The sequence below is a fragment of the Patagioenas fasciata genome, chromosome 3 (assembly GCF_037038585.1).
Source record: "Patagioenas fasciata isolate bPatFas1 chromosome 3, bPatFas1.hap1, whole genome shotgun sequence".
Lineage (NCBI taxonomy): Eukaryota > Metazoa > Chordata > Aves > Columbiformes > Columbidae > Patagioenas > Patagioenas fasciata.
In genome coordinates, this window is record NC_092522.1 from 58,482,777 (window position 1) to 58,503,635 (window position 20,859).

General features: G+C 38.3%; 1 protein-coding gene across 3 annotated transcripts in view; it reads left to right on the top strand.

Annotated features, from left to right (window-relative positions):
* PLEKHG1 (pleckstrin homology and RhoGEF domain containing G1) overlaps positions 1-20,859 on the top strand; it is a 133,271-nt gene that overhangs the window by 21,185 nt on the left and 91,227 nt on the right. For 2 of the 3 annotated variants that reach the window (XM_071806419.1, XM_065834229.2), the window contains exon 3: positions 16,190-16,264. The exons of the other annotated variant lie outside the window; for it this stretch is intronic. In XM_071806419.1, coding sequence (XP_071662520.1) covers positions 16,216-16,264 — 49 coding nt within the window. In that variant the 5' untranslated portion in view covers positions 16,190-16,215. The remainder of the gene's footprint in view (positions 1-16,189; positions 16,265-20,859) is intronic. 3 annotated transcript variants of the gene reach the window in all.

Sequence of the window (20,859 nt, forward strand, 5' to 3'; positions counted from 1 at the left end):
GATAGAGGTACTTGAGTAAATTCTGTAGTGTAAATAACTGTATAAATGAGGGAGGTATGAAATTCCCCTGCATGAGTAATTTCCTTCCCTGCCTGCTTGGATATAGGTCTTCAAGGTGAGTGATGCAAGCCAGCTGTGTACTTGCTGGAAATGAGTTTAGTAGCTGGGGACCTTCCTTAAAATGAATTGGTAGTACTGACAGAAAAATGCATACTTCATTCTGTGTATGTGGAAACCAAAATGGAAATACACATTTATTTATAAATATAATACAAATATTTTATTATCTCTAGAGTATTGTACTTCCTGCCATTGATCTTTACCACTGAAAGTAAACAAGTAATATTGCCTCGATGATTCCTATATGTTAATCTAGGATTCCAAACCTGTACTTCCAAAGATGCTGTTCATGGTAGACGTCTTGAAGATGGCAGTGTCCACAGTGTTTTTTATCTGATGAGTTAAAGGGTGTTGGTGCTTCATTCATGCTGTTTGGATATAGGGTTTTCAGTGCAGTCTACAATAGCAGGATCACACTTGGGAATAAGTGGAGCGCAGCCCTCCTGGGGCAAGTGCAAGGAGCCTGGATGAAAAATAGGATGTAAACCACTGCCTGATAATCAGGCACAGGGAAACCTATGTGCTATCTCCCTCCAGTTCTGAATCTGTAGGGTGCTTCAGTGTTCTCCTAATACGCTCTTTTTTTTGGTTGAGATTTTGAAAATATTTCACGTGGTATCTTCTTATAGTCTTGCCAAATAAGCACTCTGCTGCATCAGTTAAAATAGACCTTTGGTAGAGTCTTTGCAAGGTGGAAAAAAGAACAAGACTGCAGTAAAAGCCCACAAAACATGTCCTCGAAGTGGACTTTATTATGTATTTCAGCTTTAATATGTGCTTAAATTGGAAAAGGAAAATCATGTTTTTGTAATTACTGTTCTGAGAAGTGGGTCAGTTCACTTATTTCCTTAGAGAAATTTGCTGAATCTTCAGTTGCAGAGATTTTAATCTGGTAGTTACAGGTAATCTGTTTTAAGTAGTAATTTTTGTAACAAATGAATTAATCAAGTAGTTGAGTTTGTGTGTAAATTTTGCTGACAGCTAACTTTGGAAAACAACAAAATAATTCTAGACACGTATTAAAATGAAGCCAAATGCCAAATGGTAAATAAAGAAAAAAAAAAAAGTATGATTTGACAGAAGCACTACATGGATACATGTTTTAAGACAGATGCAACTTTTCCTATATTTAGGTGTAAGACTCTCAAAACTTTAAAAAATAACAGATAATTTTGAAGTTAGGTAGTTACTTCAACCTACACTGTAGTTACTTTTGTTAAGTATGCTGGGTTCCTATTTTCCAGAAATTAGAGTAGATGCTAAAATGACTGAGCAGCTTTGGAAAATTTGGCCTTTGTTTTGTAGTAATTGTGATTCATTGCAGCGTCTTCCCAAACTTCAATGGCTTTTGCTTAAACTACACTGGAGTTGGATTTAAAAGAAAATCTCAAACCCTGCAAAAGTCCCCAAACCACACAAAACTCCCTTCCATTAAGGGTCTGCTTTACATTTCGTACTGGTGTTAGCTGGCTAGTGTCACAGGGGTGCCCAAACTTCAGACTTGTGTCTGGAACAGCTGTAAGAGGAATTTTCTTGCCACAGGAGAACTGGGCAACTACCTCTGAGTTCTCCTGCTGGGAAGCTTCTGGCTTTGATACAGCTGGAGGAGGCAGCCACCAGTTGTTGGGCTACACAGGAGCTGAGATGCTGCAGAGAAAGGTGTCCACAGGTACACAGAAAGACAATGGTGCTGCTGCATGAAAGGTTTACATCTGATCTGTTTTAAAGGACAGGACTGAAAGGTAGAAGTGAACCCTGCCAGTGGCATATGCATAATGTAAGGGTAATTCAGTTGAATGTAATTATGCTTTCTGCTCTCCAGAGGCTATGATTGTCTTTTTTTTCTTCTTTTTAAATTTTCTTCCCTCTCCTCACTGCCTGTTCTACTTTTTATGCCAGTGTGTAAGAGTGTCTGTGTCTGGCTCTACGTTGAGTGTTCTTTAAATCTTTGGAGTTTGTAATGATATTCAATTAAGAGAAAAATACTTGAAACTACATTTCAGCAAAGTTCGTGAATGTAGGTGACCTGAGGAATCCTATATAGTTATACCTGTATTAAATTCAGATAGACCCAAGAATGTTGCCAGGCCTAGAAGAAGATCGTCTGTGATGACCATGTTTGCTGGGATGATTTTGAGGAACTATGGCTAGCCTTCTCCCCAGGCAATTTCCAGACACAGCTCAGTCCCTGGTCCAGTTCAGCCATCACTACCAAGTGGTTTTCGTGCCCTCTGTTTTGGAGACTAAGATTGATGTGGGCTCTTCTGTCCCAGCTCACCTTTGTGCCCAGGAATGATTTTTGGGTGCGTATAGTGCATTGATTTAAGTTTAGCTTTCATGCTTTCAATGATGAAACTCTGCAGCATGAGCTCAGCTGTTATTCAGCATCAGAGAATCTGTAGGTTGGTCCAGCGATGCTGTGAATGTCTTTACTGTGGGGAGAGTCAACAGTCAGTTTTTATTTGGTGTGAGCACATCTGCTCCTCAGTCAGCTTCTCTGCTGTGCACTTTTTACTTCCTTGCATGGCATAAGCTCACTCTACAATGTTGCTATTATTTATTTTAAAAATTAATTTATGGATTTTTTTGTAGGGAAAATGGGGGAGTTAGGAACCAAGTGGAATAAAAAGTTCTTTTTAAATAAAGAGAAGAATTTGAAAGTGGCTTGGCACTTGATAAATCGACATGCTCTGGTGGGTCAGCACATAGTGGCAACCATGGGGCAAAAGGCATAGTGGCTTGGTGATAGCCCAAGGAATAATGCCCAGGCTGTGGGGACAGTGACAGGTGTGGGAGACATGGAGTAACTGTCACCAAATCTAAAGGGAGCAAATGATTCTTCCCCTACCTATTCCTATTGCCTAAATGCAGTGGGGCTTGGAAGGCTGCAGAATCTGATTTGCTGATGAGCCAGACTGGTTTCCTGCTTTTTGTGGTAATACACATGGCCCTTTGTGTGTGTTTGATGTACAGCAGGGACTTTCTTTTTTTTCCTGTTGCCTTGCTGAATAGACTGACATCATTTTGGAGCAGAGGCAGGGCCAGGTGGTGTCCTTGCCTAGCCTGGCTATTGCTGGATTCAGCAGAGGTTTGGTGTCATTAATATGCACGCCGGGTGCCCACACTCCTCGGAACACAAAGTGGGGGCTAGGCAGCAGGAACGGTACATAAAAATCCCAGCTCCTCCAAAGATGCAGTTACATAACCTGGAACAGCATTGTTGGCATACCTTTATGTCTTTTGGTTCAGTGCATCAGTACTTGGTATTTGAATAAAACATTAAGGTTTATAAATGGATAGTTGCGTGTGTTGGCAGTGCTTTAGGTTTGTTCCCCAATTACTGAACTTGGGAGGCAGTTCTGCAGAACGTTCACTTAAACTGTTTCTTCCCTTAAAAGTGGAAGAAAAGGAACTTTCATCTGAATTCACTGGACTTAGCTCTGAGAATTCAAAGGGCTTTGAAAACCGGCTGAAGCTCTTGGTACTGACTTTAGAAATATCCCCTTGAATATTTACTTTAGTTAAGACTATTCAGAGATCATCCTCCTACCCTGTCCTTATTTGCATTGTTTTCCAATACTAGATCAAATGACCAATGAAACACAAAGATTTGTCACTTAAAAATAGGTTCTTCGAGAGTTGTCAGTCATATTCCTGTGGCATGATTTTATGTTCTGTGTTTACCTAAATTGCAGTAACTGGAAAGACATACCCATCTGTATTGCATATACGGTGATTTATGAAGTTAATTTCTTTGTATCCCTTCATGCTTCTAATGCAGTGAATAATATTTACATGTCTTTTGAAACTTCTTGACATAACTTTGGGGATTACATTGGTTTTAACTTTTTAATTGAGGAGAACTGAATGCTTTTAAGTAGCTGTTTGCTCATTTTCATGACTTTTTCTTTCAGGGTGGAAATGAAAACTACATTACCCTTCATGCCTCTTCTAGTGTTGCTGAAGTACACATGTGAGGCATCTTTCACGCAAGTTTTACATGGTGGAATAGAGAGATGGTTTAGTGGTGGACTTGAGTGTTAGGTTTATGGTGGGCTTGATGATCTTAAAGGCCTTTTCCAACCTAAATGATTCTATGAATAGATAAGGAGAGAGACATCCCGTTATCAGTAATTCTGGCATCCCAGCTAGAGCAGGGAAGGATGACTGCTGAATGCATGGTTTGTTTGTGATTCTCTAGTAACTGTGTAGAAGGAGAAAAGCTTCGCTGTTCCGTGTGCTTAAAATGGAAAGGTGATCTTCATCACTGGTGCAAACCATTTTGAGGTGGAGAAGGTGGAGAGAATCTGGATTCCTTTCATAGGTGAAAAGCGTCTGTTAGTGTAGAACTTTAAAAAGCTTTGTAATCTCATTGCATTTTATACTCTGAGGTAAAACAAATGGAAACCCTTTATTGGCTACACCTCAATAACCTATATTCAAACATGATGTTTCCTAATGATCACTGTCCTTGAAATAACTTCTGCTCTAAAGCACTGAAGGATTTTGAGTGATTTTCTCCTATCTTACTAAAAGCTACAAAACAATCTACAGTTCACTGAAAAAAGGCATCTCTCAGCACAAGCTATGAATTACTAGAGTTGTTTCAAACATCTCACGAATCTTCAGAAGAGTCTAAACAGTTGCATACTCTTTTATAAGGTATCATGAGGTAATGTCAGATGACTATTATTTTATTAAAAAAAAGGTATGTCCTTGTTTCTGTGTTTGAAAGTTAAGTCTAAGGTATTTCTTTTTTTTATTTTCTGAGGTGATGAATGGAGGTCCTGTGAAAATGCACAATGGCAGAGACACTATGCATTTGCTGAGAATTACTTACAAACAAATGATTTGTTCAAACCATGTCTCTTAGACTGATGTATAAATGAGAAAAACATTCAGCTGAAGCAAATCACCTTTGTAATTATAACATTTTTTTAAGCGGTGTTATTTTTTTCCCTGTGTGTGTGGTTTTGGTTGGTTGAGTTTTTTTGTTTGTTTGTTTTGTGGTGTGTTTTGTTTGTTTGTGTGTTTTTCCTTTGTTTGTTTGTCTGAATGGCATTGGTGTTCTCACATGAGGCCAGTAGAGGTCTGCATTTGGTGGTACAATGTTTAGTAAGAAATCCAGATTTTTCTGAGAAAACCTGTTGGTGATAGAAGACTTGTATATTTATGGCCTTGCAGAGGGAGTTTCCCTGTCTGGAGAATACTGCATTTTAAACCAAAAGAAATGTTCATTCAGCAGATTGTCAGCTTCTTTGTCAAGAATGGTCATTCAGATTCCTTTCGAAATAGTGGCAGGTTAAAGATTGTTACTGCGTGTCATTTCCCTTTTACCAGTTTTAGTGTCCCAGGTACTCTACTTGTATTGAACATAGGTGGGTGAAGTCATATTTCCTTTCTCTTTCAAGTCATATATAATATTCCACATTCATTATAGTATGTGTATATGTATGCATAAATTTATATTAATGGATGTATACACAAAAATTATGATTTGCCAGAGATTAAGCATGAATATAATTTTAAACTATGTAGTTTCTCTAATCCTCTGCAGTGTGCTCATGCATTTCAATGCCACAAAAGTGAATGGGACTAAGCTTGCAATTGCAGAACTCTGCTGAAGTGGGACCATGTTTTTCGTAGCTAATACATAGTGAGAGGGCCCTGGCTTGTCCATCACCATTAGTCAAAGTGTTCTGTTGATAACTGCCAGGCTTTGGCTCTAGAGAATATGTCGTTTGCAAGCCACGCTTCAACAGTTGTGCTCTGAAGTGACTTGATAAATAATATTTACAGGAAATGTCCCAAACTGAGTTATGAGGCCGTTCATTTGGACAAATGAGTGTGCACAGTGCTGTTAGTCTGTTAGTAACTTCCTCTTTTTTTTGTCCATATGTACGCACAGATGTACGCATCCTCGAAGTAGAGAGAAGGAAAAGCTGGAGGAGCGTGAAGTGGTCCTGCAGTCAGCTGGTTGAGCAAGGGGGGGGATCCATGCTTGGTGTTTGGGCAACTGGAACATATCAGGGCTCAGAAAGCTGTAACTGTTCACTTTCCTATGATTATTTGCTGTGTTGTCTTCCTAATGTTATGTACTCTGTGATGAAAACAAAACCACAGAAATCTTCATTAGTCACACTTCACTGTAGTCAAAAAGTTGGATGGACTTTTTCTGATGGTCACGTGGGAAAAAAACTGTTATAAGTAACTTAATGCACATTGGCTAGCTGTTCTGCTTCTGTAAAAGCCAACTGAATATTGCTAGTCTAATAATTACAAAGCCCTTGTCTAAACCTCTCATTTAATCAGTGATACCATGCTCAGGAAATTGCAACTGTGTGAAACACACAAATGGGCTTCGTAGGACCCCGTCTCCTCAATTCCTTTCTTTGCAAAACATACCATAGTCCCTGTGTGTTATGAAGAGAAAGGCAATGAAGGATCCACGTGTAAAGTGATAATTATCCATTATTCTGGTTTTAAGTAGGCTTCCCTTAAGCGTCAGCAATGCCAAACCAAACATTCCTTTTTATATATTTTTTTTTTCTCCCCAGCTCTCCAAAAGATTTTACAGTTGAGGGGAAAAAAAATCTTTCCCTCTCGTTTATTTGGAACTAATGTTGTTTAGGAAAATTTTTAACGAAGTAAATGGACCTTCTGGACAGTGCTGACACTTTTGTCTTTCATCAGTATGATCTTTTGGAAGTCCGGTGGGTTTTTTCCGTAGTGGGGTCTAAAGTTATTTATTTGAAAATATATAGTAAAGACAAACATATTACAAGCATTTTATAGAAGAGGTAAAACAGCCTAACTGGACTTGATGCATACCAATTTCCATGTTGTTAGCAAAACTGGAAGAAGAGTAGCTCCTTGAAAAATGTGTGCATGAGAGAATAAACTTGTGATTTTGATTTGGTGCAGAGCAGCATTTTGTGTTTTTTCTTTTCTTTTTAGGGGACTTTGTGAAAGATGTATTTAAGTGTAGAGAAGAGATATCCCTAAAATGGCTGACTCTGAAATAAATTTGTCTATATTTATACTCTTAAAAAGCGCTGGGCTGTTGTTTAGTCTGTATTTGCTTTTGGATGCCCCTTATCTCTTTGTTAAGTTGTCCATGAATGTGGTTTCAAGGTTTGCATTGCATACTAGATACATGTGTTTAGGAAGACCTCGTTCCTTATCTCAATGTCTTGACTCTGGCCTTACAGAAATTGAAAATACATAAAAATTTTGTTTGTCCTGTAGATCTTTGCTTTTCTACTGACCTTAACGTATCAAGAGTTTCCTGGTAAGAGGGCTCTAAGACTTTCATTTAAAAGAAAACAAACCCCAGAAAAACCTTCATTATTATCACAATCCTGTGATTTCAGGAGAGACCACCCTGTGTCATAGACATGATTGGATGTCCTTACGAGTGATGGCAAGGTTTTTTCCCTTTTTCTATAAAGTGTGATGGTGTTAGTGAACTTTGGCTGAGTGTCAAGAAATTTCCTGTAACAGAAATGGAAGTGCGAAAAGGAAGTCTCAGAAGGTGAAATACATGCAGACACAGTGAATATGTTTCTCTCATAGTAACAGAATTCTTCAGATATGTTGGAATCCATTGGAACATTATCCATCGCTGTAGTATTTATTCAGCACATAGGACTGGATTCAAGTTCATTTAAGGTGTATTATACTTTGCTTCCACTGCTATTTGACTTGCTTGCTGTGATTAGAGTCCTTGTGATTCAGCAAGGGCTTTGCTTCCTCTCAGCCTGTTTTTATTTTATTTCCTCCAGTACTTGAACTTGTGGTGAAATTATGAATTTGCACAACAGTGATCTTTTCCAAAACAGTGTGTAGTGATATCCAAAGCTAAGGCACCAAGCAAGGAGTGGAGTATCTCTTTAAGTGCTATCACACAACGTCTGTAATAGAAAAGCAATTTTCTGGAGACTTGACTATTAATATGTATGCCAAGCATACAAACCTGGAGGGTTCTTTTATTTTGTTTGTTCTTTCCTGTCTAACAGAGAAATGGGATTACGAAATGACTATTAGGATGCTACCCTTGTGTGGTTTGTTTGTTTGTTTAGTGTTCTAGAGGGGCATGGAGCAGCAGCAGCAGCCCTTGCCCTTCATCAGGAATCTGAAGCTGCAGCTGCTGAGCACCAGAGGCTTGAGTGTAGAAAAGACTAAAGGGAAGCTTTGCATGTGTGCATCTGCACCAGAGTGTATTAGCCAGATCAGCATCTTTCCTAATTGTAGCAAAGTTCAGAGGTTTGAAAAGGAATCAGAGTAATTCTGAGATCAACACTGCTGCAATTCTTTCTTCTTTGGTTTCCTTTATTTCACCATGTGCACTATAAAGTGACTTTTGTTACTGCTGAAGTTTGACAAGTTCACATCCAGCTGTGGAAGGTTTTTTTAATAAGCCAGAATTTTTGGCCCAGTGGTGAGGTTTATGATGTGCATCTTCCTAGAATTAAATCTATTGAAAATTGATTCCTAATGCGTCTGCAGTTGTTTTTCTTAGAAGATATTTTTTCTCATAAGGAAAGTTTTAAGAAGGACAGTTGCTAGTGAGTAATGAAAATACTAAATGTAAATTAAAAAAAACAACAAAACAAAAACACAAAGTCAAGACACGTAGCTGGAGTCTGTATGTTAGAGGGGTGAATGGTGGGCAAAGCAGAAGCACAGCTGTAGGGCTGATGGCTAGAGCCTGTATTTGGCTGTAACTCCCTGAGGCAACACACCTGTAAAGTGTGTATATGTTCTTACAGTACTGGAGAATTTGTCAAGGAAAAACTTTAATGGTGCTACATGTCATGTGGTGTCTCCTGGCAACTGTCATTGTTCTACATATGGGTTTGACTGTTCTGGCAGTATGAAGGCTTGTATCCTAAAATCCTTTAGCCTCTTTAGCCCTGTAGCTGGTGTATGTGCATAATGCCCTTGTGTGCGCTTTGTATGCTCATTACTGAAGAGTCACAATTTCATGGTACTGGAAGGAAACTCTTCTGGAAAAGAAAATATTGAACTGTGTGTTCTTGTGTGAGCTGAGGCATTTGAATGGTTTACTTTTCAAATGATTTTGTTTCAAATTTGGGTTTCTTTTTGTGGTCCTAATTATTACTTAACAGTAGAACTCATCCAAAAAGTGAAATCAGGAAGCTCAATTAAAATGTTTAATCTCCATCTTTTAAATTTCAGTAATGAAAACTATGCTGTTGGTTAATTTTGCAGAGTAATGAGTTGTAATGCACAACATAGTGTTGTTCCTTAAATCACTCAGAAAATGGTTTGTGTAGAATACATTGCCTGCTTCTTGTTGGGGAGTAGATTTATTTGAGTACATGCCATCAGTATTTTGGGATAAAAAAGCCATACTTGGCAGCTATGACTTGCTGCTGCTGTACTTGTACAGTCTATGCTGGGGCTTGCTCGTAAAGCACTAAATACCTTGGGGCTGATCTACTGTCCTGCTCTTCCCTGCTCTTCTTCAGTATGTGTCAGGCATGGCCTGTGCTGAGCCACCTCTCCCAAGTCTGTCTGTTTTCTCAACCTTAGATTCAAAAGAAGGTGTCTAAAGTGTCAAACCTGCTGTGTGTGAGTGAAACACAATCTTTTGATGGATTGGTTTGTTTGTTTGTTTGTGTACGTGACGTGTTTTAACTTTTGTGAAGATCTGGAAGAGCTGTTGAGATTACTGCACTGTGCAAAGGGATGAGCGAAGCAACATATGTGTATGTATTCTGAAAAATTCCCAGTGCTTTAGAAAAGAACTATGGATTATTCTGATGATAGAAAGTTTTGAAATAAGCAAAAGGTGGTTTAGTGACTTCGCTATCAGGCTATCCAATCCCAAATGCAGATTTGAGCAGTAAGCAGAACTATTCAGATACCTAAAAGTTAGAAGGGTTTGTGGCAATTGCTTGGTTCGCTGACCAGGAGGGCTTGGCAGTTTTCGCTACAAGCACTGGGTCTTGCCCCTGAGTGGAGCACTGCGTGGCCCTGCATGGAACAGACGGTGCCACCCATAGAGCCTCGCTGCAATGGGTGTCTCTGTGGTTCAGAGGTGCATCACTGTGGGAAGTGCTATCATGATTTCCTATTGCTGCAGGAGAAGTATTGGGTTGTTTTCTTCCAGCTTTCTGTAGGACAACGTGATTATATGCAGTGTAGGGCTGATCTTGAGCAAAGTTTCGTGTCTAAAAGAGGATATTTTCAATAATACTCATTAATGGTTCATTTTTGCAGGAAGAAAAATAACAGCGTTAATTGTACTAAGTAATGTCGTACAATCTGCGTGTGAGTTTGAAATTAGTTTGATAGCTATTGCTTTTCCTGAGCTGATAAACTGCTGTGGTCAGCACAGAGTTAATGCATCAGAAGTAAATGCATGCATTTCACCGATCAAAACTGATGTATTTTGCTTAGGCTTTGAACTTCTGTTTCGCAGGAGTGTCAGTCAATGTTTTGATCCTTCTTTCTCCTCCCAGAAGACTCTGTGGGGAAGGTTTCCTCTTTGTTTCACTCTGCGTAGTAGCAGCGTTATGTTGTTAAGTAAGGAGTCCCGCAAGGTGGTTGGACACTGACCCAATGTAGAGTATGTCTCATCTTTTCAAGTTCATTCTATACAAAGTTTGAAGGTGAAGATACAGTGTCACATACCCTCTCAGATCTCATATCCTGTGTTGCTTTGTAAAAAATACGCTGTCTTGACTTGCAGACTGAAAGACAGTGATTAACTGCTGAACTTGATCCTGCAGTGGGTTTGGAAAACCATGACCAAAGCCTTGGGTAGCACTGGGAATGGATTCAGAGCTATTGGAGAGACTGCAGGAGGGAGCAGATGTATGTGCAGCAGTTAAACCACAGAGGAGCCAGACAGCTCATTCCTCATACTAGAACATTTGTGATGTTTTTCACATTTGAACACAGTGAATTACAGTAAACCAGAAGGAAAGTTACAAAAGGATTCTGTGATTTGGTCTTTGCTTGACAGGAAAAAGTTAGGGTTTTTTGGGTTGCAGCTGCAATATGGATGATTGGCTCCAGAAACTAGGCAGAGGATGCTGCAGATTTATGCTGTTTTGAAGAAGGGGGTTGGGAGAGAGAGTGATGTTACTAAGTTTTTAATTGATGGGGCAAACAATGCACAAAGGAAGTTTTGTTCCTTCTTGCCAACCTAGCTCTGATGGTCTCATTTGGACCAGCTCATTTCTTGGTGCATCTCTTGGGAAAATCAGCAAAACGTATAGTGTCTTAGAAAAACAAAACAAGAACAATTCTGCCCCCCTCAAAAAAACAAACAAACAAAACAAAAAAAACCCAAACCAAAGCCAAAAGAACAACACACCGAACAACAAACCAGCAAACTTGGAACATTTCAGTATGCGTCAATGTGCCGGAGGGGGCAAAAAAAAAAAAAAAGGCTGAGAGGTTTTTGTGGGACTTCGAAGAGAGAGGACTGTTGGAGAAGGGAAGGCATAACTCACACCCACATCCAGACCTCTGCTGGGAGGGAATGAAAGAAGCCATTAGAATTCTGTGCAGTTTTGAAGAAATAAATATTAACTTGAAGTAACACTTCAATTTTAAACAGGTACCACTATGTTACTTGGAAGGGCTGAGGGGTGGTGGTGAATATCAGCAGCAGTGAGTCTTGATGGCACACAGTGGTTTGTGTCCTTGTAACTTCTGCCTTTTCTGTCCTTGTTATTTAGAATTTCTTTCAGTGTCATTTCTTGGTTCATGTGAAAGAATTGTGTTAGTATTAGCATATAAACTTGCCTTTATGGTTTATGTGACCTGGGATCAAAGCTATTCTCCTGGGGTTCAGAGCAGCAATCTATTTGCTCCAGAAGGGATTTTGCAGGCAAACAAATGGCAAAACCTAGATCTGGGGCGGATGTCCTTTTTCTCTAACAAAGATATAAGCAGTATTTAATGACTGAATGTCAAGTTCTGGTCGTGTTAACGTGGGTAAGAATTTTGCCATAGTCTTCCTTGGAGTCAGGAGTTCATTGTGTAACTTGAGACTTTCTGAGTTCTGGTTTTGGGGTTCTGTGAGTGGTTCTGCACTCAGAAATGCAATGCTGGATACCATTCACATGAGAAGTGCAACAGTTTGTCCAGGTTGTGCGCAGGCATCTGAGTGTCCTTGTTTGCTTATGAAATATTTTATGTCAATAAAACTACTAATATGCATCTTCTCCCCACCCACTCTTTCTTTTTTTTTTTTTTTTTTTTAATTACAGCAGGAAGAACTCATCCAAATACTGTTTAAAAATAAACCAGCAGATAACTTTACTGTGAACAGTATAGTCTGTAATGTGGAACTTTAGGGCTACATGTTTTACATGTATCTATCTGTGTTCCTAAAGTGCTGACTGTTTAGTCTGCAAAAGGCTGCAATTAAAAATGTAATACAATATTTTAAAGGAATACTTATCTTGATCGTGAATAAAGTGGCTACAGCAGAAGCAGTTCTTAATATTGATGCTAGTTGTGCCTCTGGAAAATAGGAAAGAAATACACTGTATGTTGAGAAGGTTTTTAAGGAATCAAACCAACTTTCTTAACTATCATCACTTCCAGCTATTTGGAACAGATGTAGACTAGGGGTGAGGGATTTTACACAAAGGAGAAGGTTCAGGTTAGATTTTGGTTAATGATGATCGTTGTTCAACATAAATACATAGTTGGACTCCATAGTTAAAACTGCAAACAGTCTTATGATGAACAATAGTTTCTTTCAGGCTGCTTGAAGATTTTTTTAGAGTATGGTGATAAAACTGCTGAGAGAACAAAAAATGGAACAGAAGTCCTCTCTCCAAAGAAATGTTTTCCGCGAAACTTTAAAACTGAAAATTGTGATACTTCAATTAATAGCTGTTTTGAATAATTGGTAACCCCCTTGTATATATATATGTATTTATTTTTAGCGAAGTACAATTAGTTTAAGAGACAAGGATTATATTTGTCTGTGAAATGCAAATAATCCATATTTTTCCTGAGCATGCTTTTTTAAAAGTATTTTTTAAGTCACTGATATGCTGTAAGTTTGAATATTTTCTCATGAAATCAGCTATAGCATGCTATTGATTTAGATCCTGTGTTTAAAGGAACTGAGATCTTACATTTTTTGTAACGTTAAAGCTGCTCTGCAGTTTTTAGCAGCTCAGAATTTTAAAGGCAAACCAATGTATTAGAAGGAACAACACATTTCTTGAACTAGGACCTCCCACTATGCCCATTTGGGTGGCCCTGGCCGATTACAGCTTGTGAAAATGCACGATCATACATCTGAGTGGTTTTGCCTACTGTTAAAGAGTTGTGCTCAATTAAGAAATGTAGATAGAATAGCTGTGTTTATTTGGAAATTATGAATGCATATGTATTTTAAGTTCTCTTTCTGGGATACTCTATGAAAGAGCGCTTAGAGGAGTAAGCTATAGGTAGCAGTGCAAGAAACTGCTTTGAGTGATGAATTCACAAATACCGAGTACCACACAGACTACTGGAATAGCTGAGCCTAAGATGCAGACACAATTAAAGATGTATCAATAATTATATTGCAAAAGTATTTGGAAGGGTCTAACAGGACTGGTTTTATATGATTGATCTTAAAATGTATAGTAGTAGTATCCCAAAGTTTGCAAAAAGATTGTTTAGATAAGTGTAATGCTTTCCGGTACTGAGTTTTGATGACACAAAAGCAAGTTTGTCACTTCTTTAGAAGATCAAGTAGAAAGAAATACTGATCTGCTTCAGACAAGGAAAATTGAACTTGCATAAATTAAAATTCAGGCAAAAGAGGCCAGAGAAAGTTTTTTTTTTTTTTTTCTTCCTTCTATTTAGCACTTCTACAAAATGGCAATAAAGAAACCCAAAATTATTTCTGAGATTACCCATTTTATGTCATTAATGTGCCAGTGAGTCACTCTGTGAGTGTTTTCATGCTGAAGTTTACTTGCCTGTTTATTTCAATTCTGTGCAACTCAAACCAACCAAAACCAGAAAACAAATATTAATACATGGATATCCATGTTTTATTATTTTAAACATGTAGCTCCCTGGATTTTTTATATGAAATGATTTATTTAAAATGTAGAATTTACAGAAGGTGTTTTCTTGGATTTTGAGATGAATCAGAGAGGTAAATGCTGTATTTATTTATGTGATTTCTTGGTTCAAATGCACTGTGTGATTAACTAGTTTTTATCCACTTCACTAGTAAATCACAGTATAACTGCCATTTGATTCATGAAGTGACGCAGTGTTCACAAACAACATGAAGTGCATCATTGAATGCAGAGGGTTGGACGTGAGCTTGCCAAGTTTTAGAATTAGTTGATGTATATATTCTTGCCAGTTGTTTTGTGATGATAAGCATAGATAATGAAATTTGAGTAATGTGAAGAACAAATTTATATTTTAAATGTCTTCTGGAGAGTAGGTTTCTGTTTTACAGCAATTTTATAAAGGATTTTGGAGACTGTTAGGTGTTGATAGTAGTTTAAATCCTCTGTTGAGGGCACACTTGTTTATTCAGTTTGTGAGACTGTTCAGCTGTGGTTTATGAACTCTGTACACAGACCTTCAGGTGGATAGGCATTATCACTGTTAATTTTAGGGAGCTGAGAGAATATTTTAGTCTAGTTCCAAATCTTCCTTATGTGTAATGCATGGATGGAACATCTATGTTAAGGATAAAGTGATTCCCAGTAAGATCTGGTGGGTTTTATCTTGAGTAGAGGTGAATTGGCTGATGTAGCAAATCACATATAGTAGACTTTCCATTAGCTAAATGAGGATTAGGTTATACCCTAGGATGTGCTAATGGATTGTAGTCTCAGATGTGTCTGACATCTCTAAGCCTTTTATATAAATGTGAATTAAATATGACAAACACGTTTGCCTTGGATAGCACACTTGAAATATATTTGTGACTTAAATTGCTTAAGAAATCCAGTGTATTTTGTGTAATTTGGTTTTAATGTAAACCCAACCCCTTAATTGGACCTAGGGCAGAAATGTTTTCATTCTAGGTCTGATGGCAGGATTCAAAACAAGCCATATGAATTTCACAGCAAAATAATTTAAGAAGGGAGAAAGGCGGCCATTTATTTGTGTTTAAGTTCTGCTGTGGAGTGAGCCAGGGCAGTCTCCCATAATTCGATCTGGTGTTCGTCTGAGGTCTGCGTGCTGAATCAGCTCTGGGGCCTTAACATTGTTGGAAATGAGACAATTCAGTGACTTCATTAGGAATTAAGGTCGTGGTGTTGATACCTCCAGTGCTGTGCACTCTGTGTGGTGCTGTACTGAGAATCCTGTTCTTTTTTAATTGTCTTGTCTTGATGCGTCCCATCTGATCTTGAGGCTTTCGTTATGTAAAAGTGGAGTGTCTGTCCAGCTGGTGATAGGAAAACATTCAAAGGTGTTAAAAGGGAGGATACAAAATCCCATTCAGGATTTGTTGACCACACGTTGACCATCAGCCAGTACCACAGAGGGTACACAACACTGCTGTAAGAAGAGACGGGCTCGCTGCCTTTCTGAGAGGCCTTTTCTTAGCCCACTGCTGGCTTGGAAGAAATATTGGTACTCTATAATGTAATAAAGCTTTAAGTTAATGGAATTTTATGTTTAATGCAGGCTGCTGTGACCCTCTGCGTGGTCACTCTTTCATTAATTTCAGTGGTATGTGAGCGTTAGCAGCTCTGCCATCCCAGTTCATAGGCCTCTTGCTAGAAGTTCACTGAGGGGCGGGAAAAAATATGCAAACTCAAAGACAGAATTTCCCCAGGTGGTATTAGTGCTTTCAGTCTACCACTGCAATTTATTAGAAGTTCCTTTTGTGCCCACCTATGTGGCAGTACATCCAGGTGAACACTCTGCTGAACGGTGTTACAGTTGATCTCTAGTGAGTTTTGCTTGTTTACTGATCTTACATACAAACATGGAAATGATGAAAGCTGAAACTCCATCTTTCGTGAGGGACATGGAGTAGGGAGTGTCCTACTGAAATGTACTGGTTTTGATGGAGAACACTTTTGTCGCTTGTGTCCATTAGGTTTTACAAAGCCTGTGTCTGCAGAGATGCCAGATAAAACACCAGGTGGTACAGAACCTGTCCCCAGGAGTGAAGGTTAGTAGTTTTCTTTGATTCTTTTTGACTAATTATTGAAGAAAAGAAATGTTATGATTTTGTGGAGAATTTTTCAAGTCTTAAAAGTGAGATTCCATTACTGGCCTTAAGCTTAAGAGATAGCTGAATTAATTTTATGTGTGCATGTTTATCTAAATAGCAGGAACTTTTCACTTATTTTTGTGTAACCTTTCCCCCCTAGCCCATCATCCATGAGAGTACTAAAATATATAATGAGGGGGGAGGACCAGTGAGCTGCTAGGATTTCAGCTTTGAAGAAGATGTTTTGTCCCCTTTTGATAAAGAGATCTTGTTAACTGAGGCCAGTTTTTCATACAGGTTAAAGTTTCAGAGAACCAAAGCTTACATGTAAGATTGACACAGGGAGGAATGGAATATTCATGATTTCTACTAAAATCAGTGGAATCTTGAAATGCTCGGTCTTTCTGAAAATCAGATGATTTTTTTTCTCCGAAGGTCCATTCACTTTGAATTCTCACACTGCAAAGTTTGGTGCTTGGTTTCAGGGAAGACTTTAAAAACAATTGTAATCTTGTTAATTTGAATCCTTCCTCAGATTCGCTACTGAATGGTTCATTACAATATTTTATAAAAATGTTCTATTTCAGGTGAAATTTGGGAGGTGTTTCTGACAGTTTTGTGGCAAAACTTGTAGCTCTTGTGTATGCTTGCTTTCTAGATCATTGCTGTCCTCATACAAGGGCTATATTCATTCAAATGTGTGGTTTAGTTTGAATAAAGCTTGCAGCTCAGGGTGGTTTATACTGCTTTCTGTCTAAACCTAAAGATATACACCTGAAAATTTAGTTTTAAATATTTTCGTTGCATTTGAACCTCAGTTTTGGCATTTGAAAGGCATCAAGGAACATGCTGCAATAATAGTTTCAAAAAGCACATCAATAACATCAGAGAAGCAAATTTATTTCCATGTAAAGGTTATTAAGCTGTGTTTAACTGCAAAAGGCCTTTCTATTATTTTTTAAAATCTCCTGTAAAGCTTAACACATTACCATGAGAACTCTCAATGCAAGAGAAGCAGTTACAGCTAGTCTTTCAACGACTGAGCTCTCTCTGATTTACATATGTGCCCCCTTTAAAAAGGAGTCCTTATACCAAAAGCACTGTGGTAAAGTCCACTTAGACCAAAGCCTACACTTGTGCCTTGAGTTAGGATGTGGAATGAATTGTGATGTACCTTGTTGGTTGCTTCCCTAAAAATAGCATGTGTGATCATATCTGTGGTTCTCTTAGGTACTGATGAAGTATAAATGTGTTAAAATTAAAATGGTTATATACGTTGTGTATTAGATTTCTCTTCTGGTTGTGGAACAGTAGCAGATATTGTCATGTTTCAGCTCTCTGGCCTCTGAGAGGAGTTCTGGTAAATTAAGCGAGACATAGGGATGATGTAAAACTTTCAGATCAAACTGTGGGGGAAACTCGACTCTGTCTGTGAAAGGTAACTTTATTTTCTCTTATTGCATTTTAATTTACCAGGTAAGCAACTTCTAGTAAGTGGGTTGTAACATTTGATTTGGCTTTACATCAGGAGCTAGAGAGGGTAGGACTTGTGATAGCATGGAGTTGTAGATGGGCTGGGAGCAGGGGCCTGGGGGAAGACGGGGGAGGGAATGGAAAGAATCCTGCAGAGCATCATTAATGATGGAGTCACTGATGACATCACGTGACCATCAAACAAAGATTGATTCTCCTCTGAGATTAATTTTTAGATGCTAAAAAAGTTCAGATAATGAATAAAAATGAATCTTCACTTAGAGACCTGTTCTTGCAACTTGATGAAAATGTTCTACTAAAGACAGACTGTGATACTAGTGTCTTCTAATGATACTAAATCATTAGTACTGGAAGTTGGAACTTGGAGAGGTTTTGTTGTTTTATTCTCATAAATAGTCTTACTTTCAAAGAACGTTATGATATCTTTTAGTGAAAAGAAATGCCAGTGGCTGCTCTAGCACTGACTTACAAGATAAACTTCCAGAGTCTTTGATCGTATGTATCTATTTACTTAGCATTTATACAGTTTACTGGTACATAGAAATGTTTCACTGGTATGACTGAGTCAGAATTAAGAAGTGAGTGTTTAATTTCTCATGTTTAAAATATCACTACTACTTATATGCATAAACATTTATGTGAACTTTCCTAATTATTTCCAGACATGTTATTGCTGCTTGTGTTTTTTTTTTTTTTTTCCCCAAAGAATTTTTTTTTTTTAGGTGTATTTGTTGTTACAAATTTCCAACAATTAACCTTTCACGTTTATAAGGGTCAAGCTGAGTTGAGCAAAGTGCTGTCAAGGTAACTGATTATCTGGAAACTTTTTAAAAGTCAGTGTTGCTTTAACCTAGCAGTGCCACTCCCTGCCCCACTGCTCCATATACTCCAGTTAAACCATGAAGCACATAGAAGCGGACAATTGAGAAGGGAGTTTCCTGTAATTAAGTTACTGTAACTTAGTCCTTGACTCGAGGGTCCCCAGTGAGTGGGCAGACTATTTGCTTTTCTGCCACCTCTTCTGTCAAACCCTTTAGAGTCAACAGTTATGTTTATAAATGTCACTGCTTGCTTTGTGCTATAGGGGGAAAAAAATCCAAGGATCTGGAGATTTGGTTATTGCAAAGATAGGAGTGCATGGATTAATCTGTCACATGTGAAAAATATTTTTCAAGAAGCTTGTGTAGCTATCAGGGAGTGGTAGGCAAACAAATTAAAACAAAATACCCCTACTGTGATCCACATATAACTGTTTCTAAAATGTTTTCCTACAGCAAAGCTATTCTATTCTATTTACAATGGATGCATTTAGAACAATGAACTATGTCAATACTAGGAAGTGGATTGAGTGTATTTCTGTTTTAGCTTGCAAAGGAATTAACATTTGTTCTGCTTGTGTTTGCTGAAAAGTCACTCAAACTTCTAGTAGGGTTAAGCACTGGAAGTTGGTGTGTGACATGAGCACCCTGTCTGTTGCACAAATTCCTCTTCTCACAGAGAGGCTGCTGTAGTTCAGTGACTGCTTCTGATGGTGTCTGGAGCTTGGCAATTGCTCATTTGCAAAAATTTAGGGGAATGTTTGTAGATTTTTCATTATGAGTTATAGGACTAAAACAATATTTTTTTATATATATTTAACTTAAGAAAATTTTGATGATACTGAATGGTTTTCTTAAAAAAAAGCCCAAGTGCTTCATCCTGTGGATTGCTGATTTCATTTTTTTGTTATGGTACCTTTGAACAGCTCTTCATAACATAGCTAGGCTTGCTTCAAATAAAACAGATGGGTACCTTAGTACCCACTTGGAGGACTCCCACGCTCTAAGATTTTGGGGTATCAGTTAAGTACTCTTTTAGCAGTAGCTTTATGCAAAACGCTTAGAAAAGATATATGGATTTGGGAACCCTTAGTACGTTTCTCGAGTCAGCTTGACTGTTTTTCTGTGTCTTAAAAGCAGAAATCTTTGAAGAGAAGGATGTGAGGAAATTAAACTCCCCCAAACTCTTCTTCCTTTCCCCTCCATATTCTTTCACTAACCAAGAGCAGTGACTTCGCCCAGCTGGATCCTCCCTTACTGACATAGCAGTTTGCACTCGCATCCTGAAGGAAACGAATGTTACACCTGGACTTTATAAACAGCCACTGACAAATCCCAGTGGACAACAAGCTTATGTCATTGTAAAATATCCTCCAGTGACAACAGTGTTTTTCCTTGCATTGTGTACCTGATGGCACTAGTGGGAGCCTACCAGCTGTTACTGTTGTTCATGATAAGACTCATTTAGTTTTATAACTCCTCTGACTTATGTTTCCATGCTATTTCTGCTGTAATGTGTAACACTGCACAGGAAAAACATGCAGGAGCAGCCATGTAAATCTGTAGACTGCTTGATGGATCATATCCTTCAAATGCAGTGAATAGCATTGGTAGTTCTACTTCCAAATTTTTTGCTAAGACTGTTTCTTTCATGGCGCATCAGTAAATGCTGCCTTCTACCCAGTGTGGTGGGGGTTTTTAGCAGACACACAGCAATGTACCATCTTGTGCCAGGTTTATGTAGAAAATAGTTGTTACACTTTATTATTACTGCATCACTTCTAAAGAAATACAGAAGTAGGGAAAAGAAGCATCTTTTCTAAAGCTTTTTCAAATCTTAAGTGTGTCTGAAGTCACAGATAACTATGAGAGTAGTGCACTCATAGGCTTACTGGTGGATCATTGTGTGCTGAGGAATGGTGATTGTATGCATTGTATACCTCCTCCTGTTCTTTGGAACTAGTTTCTTTATTATTCATTGCTCCATTCCCTGTTTCTGGCAGCTTCTTGCTGCCTAACTGAAGGGAAGAGATGTCTGGAATAAATGGTGTATACCAATTGTGCTGTTTTGCGGACAAGAACTTGTGGCTATGAGGTGATACTAGATGGGTGAAATTCAACATGAAAGGTCTTGGCTATTGATGCAAAAGGTGATAGACACTGTGAACTTCCCTGCCGAATGATGTTGTGAATGTAAAAAAACTTCACGTGAGTTGAAGAGGAGAACAGATAACTCCCTGG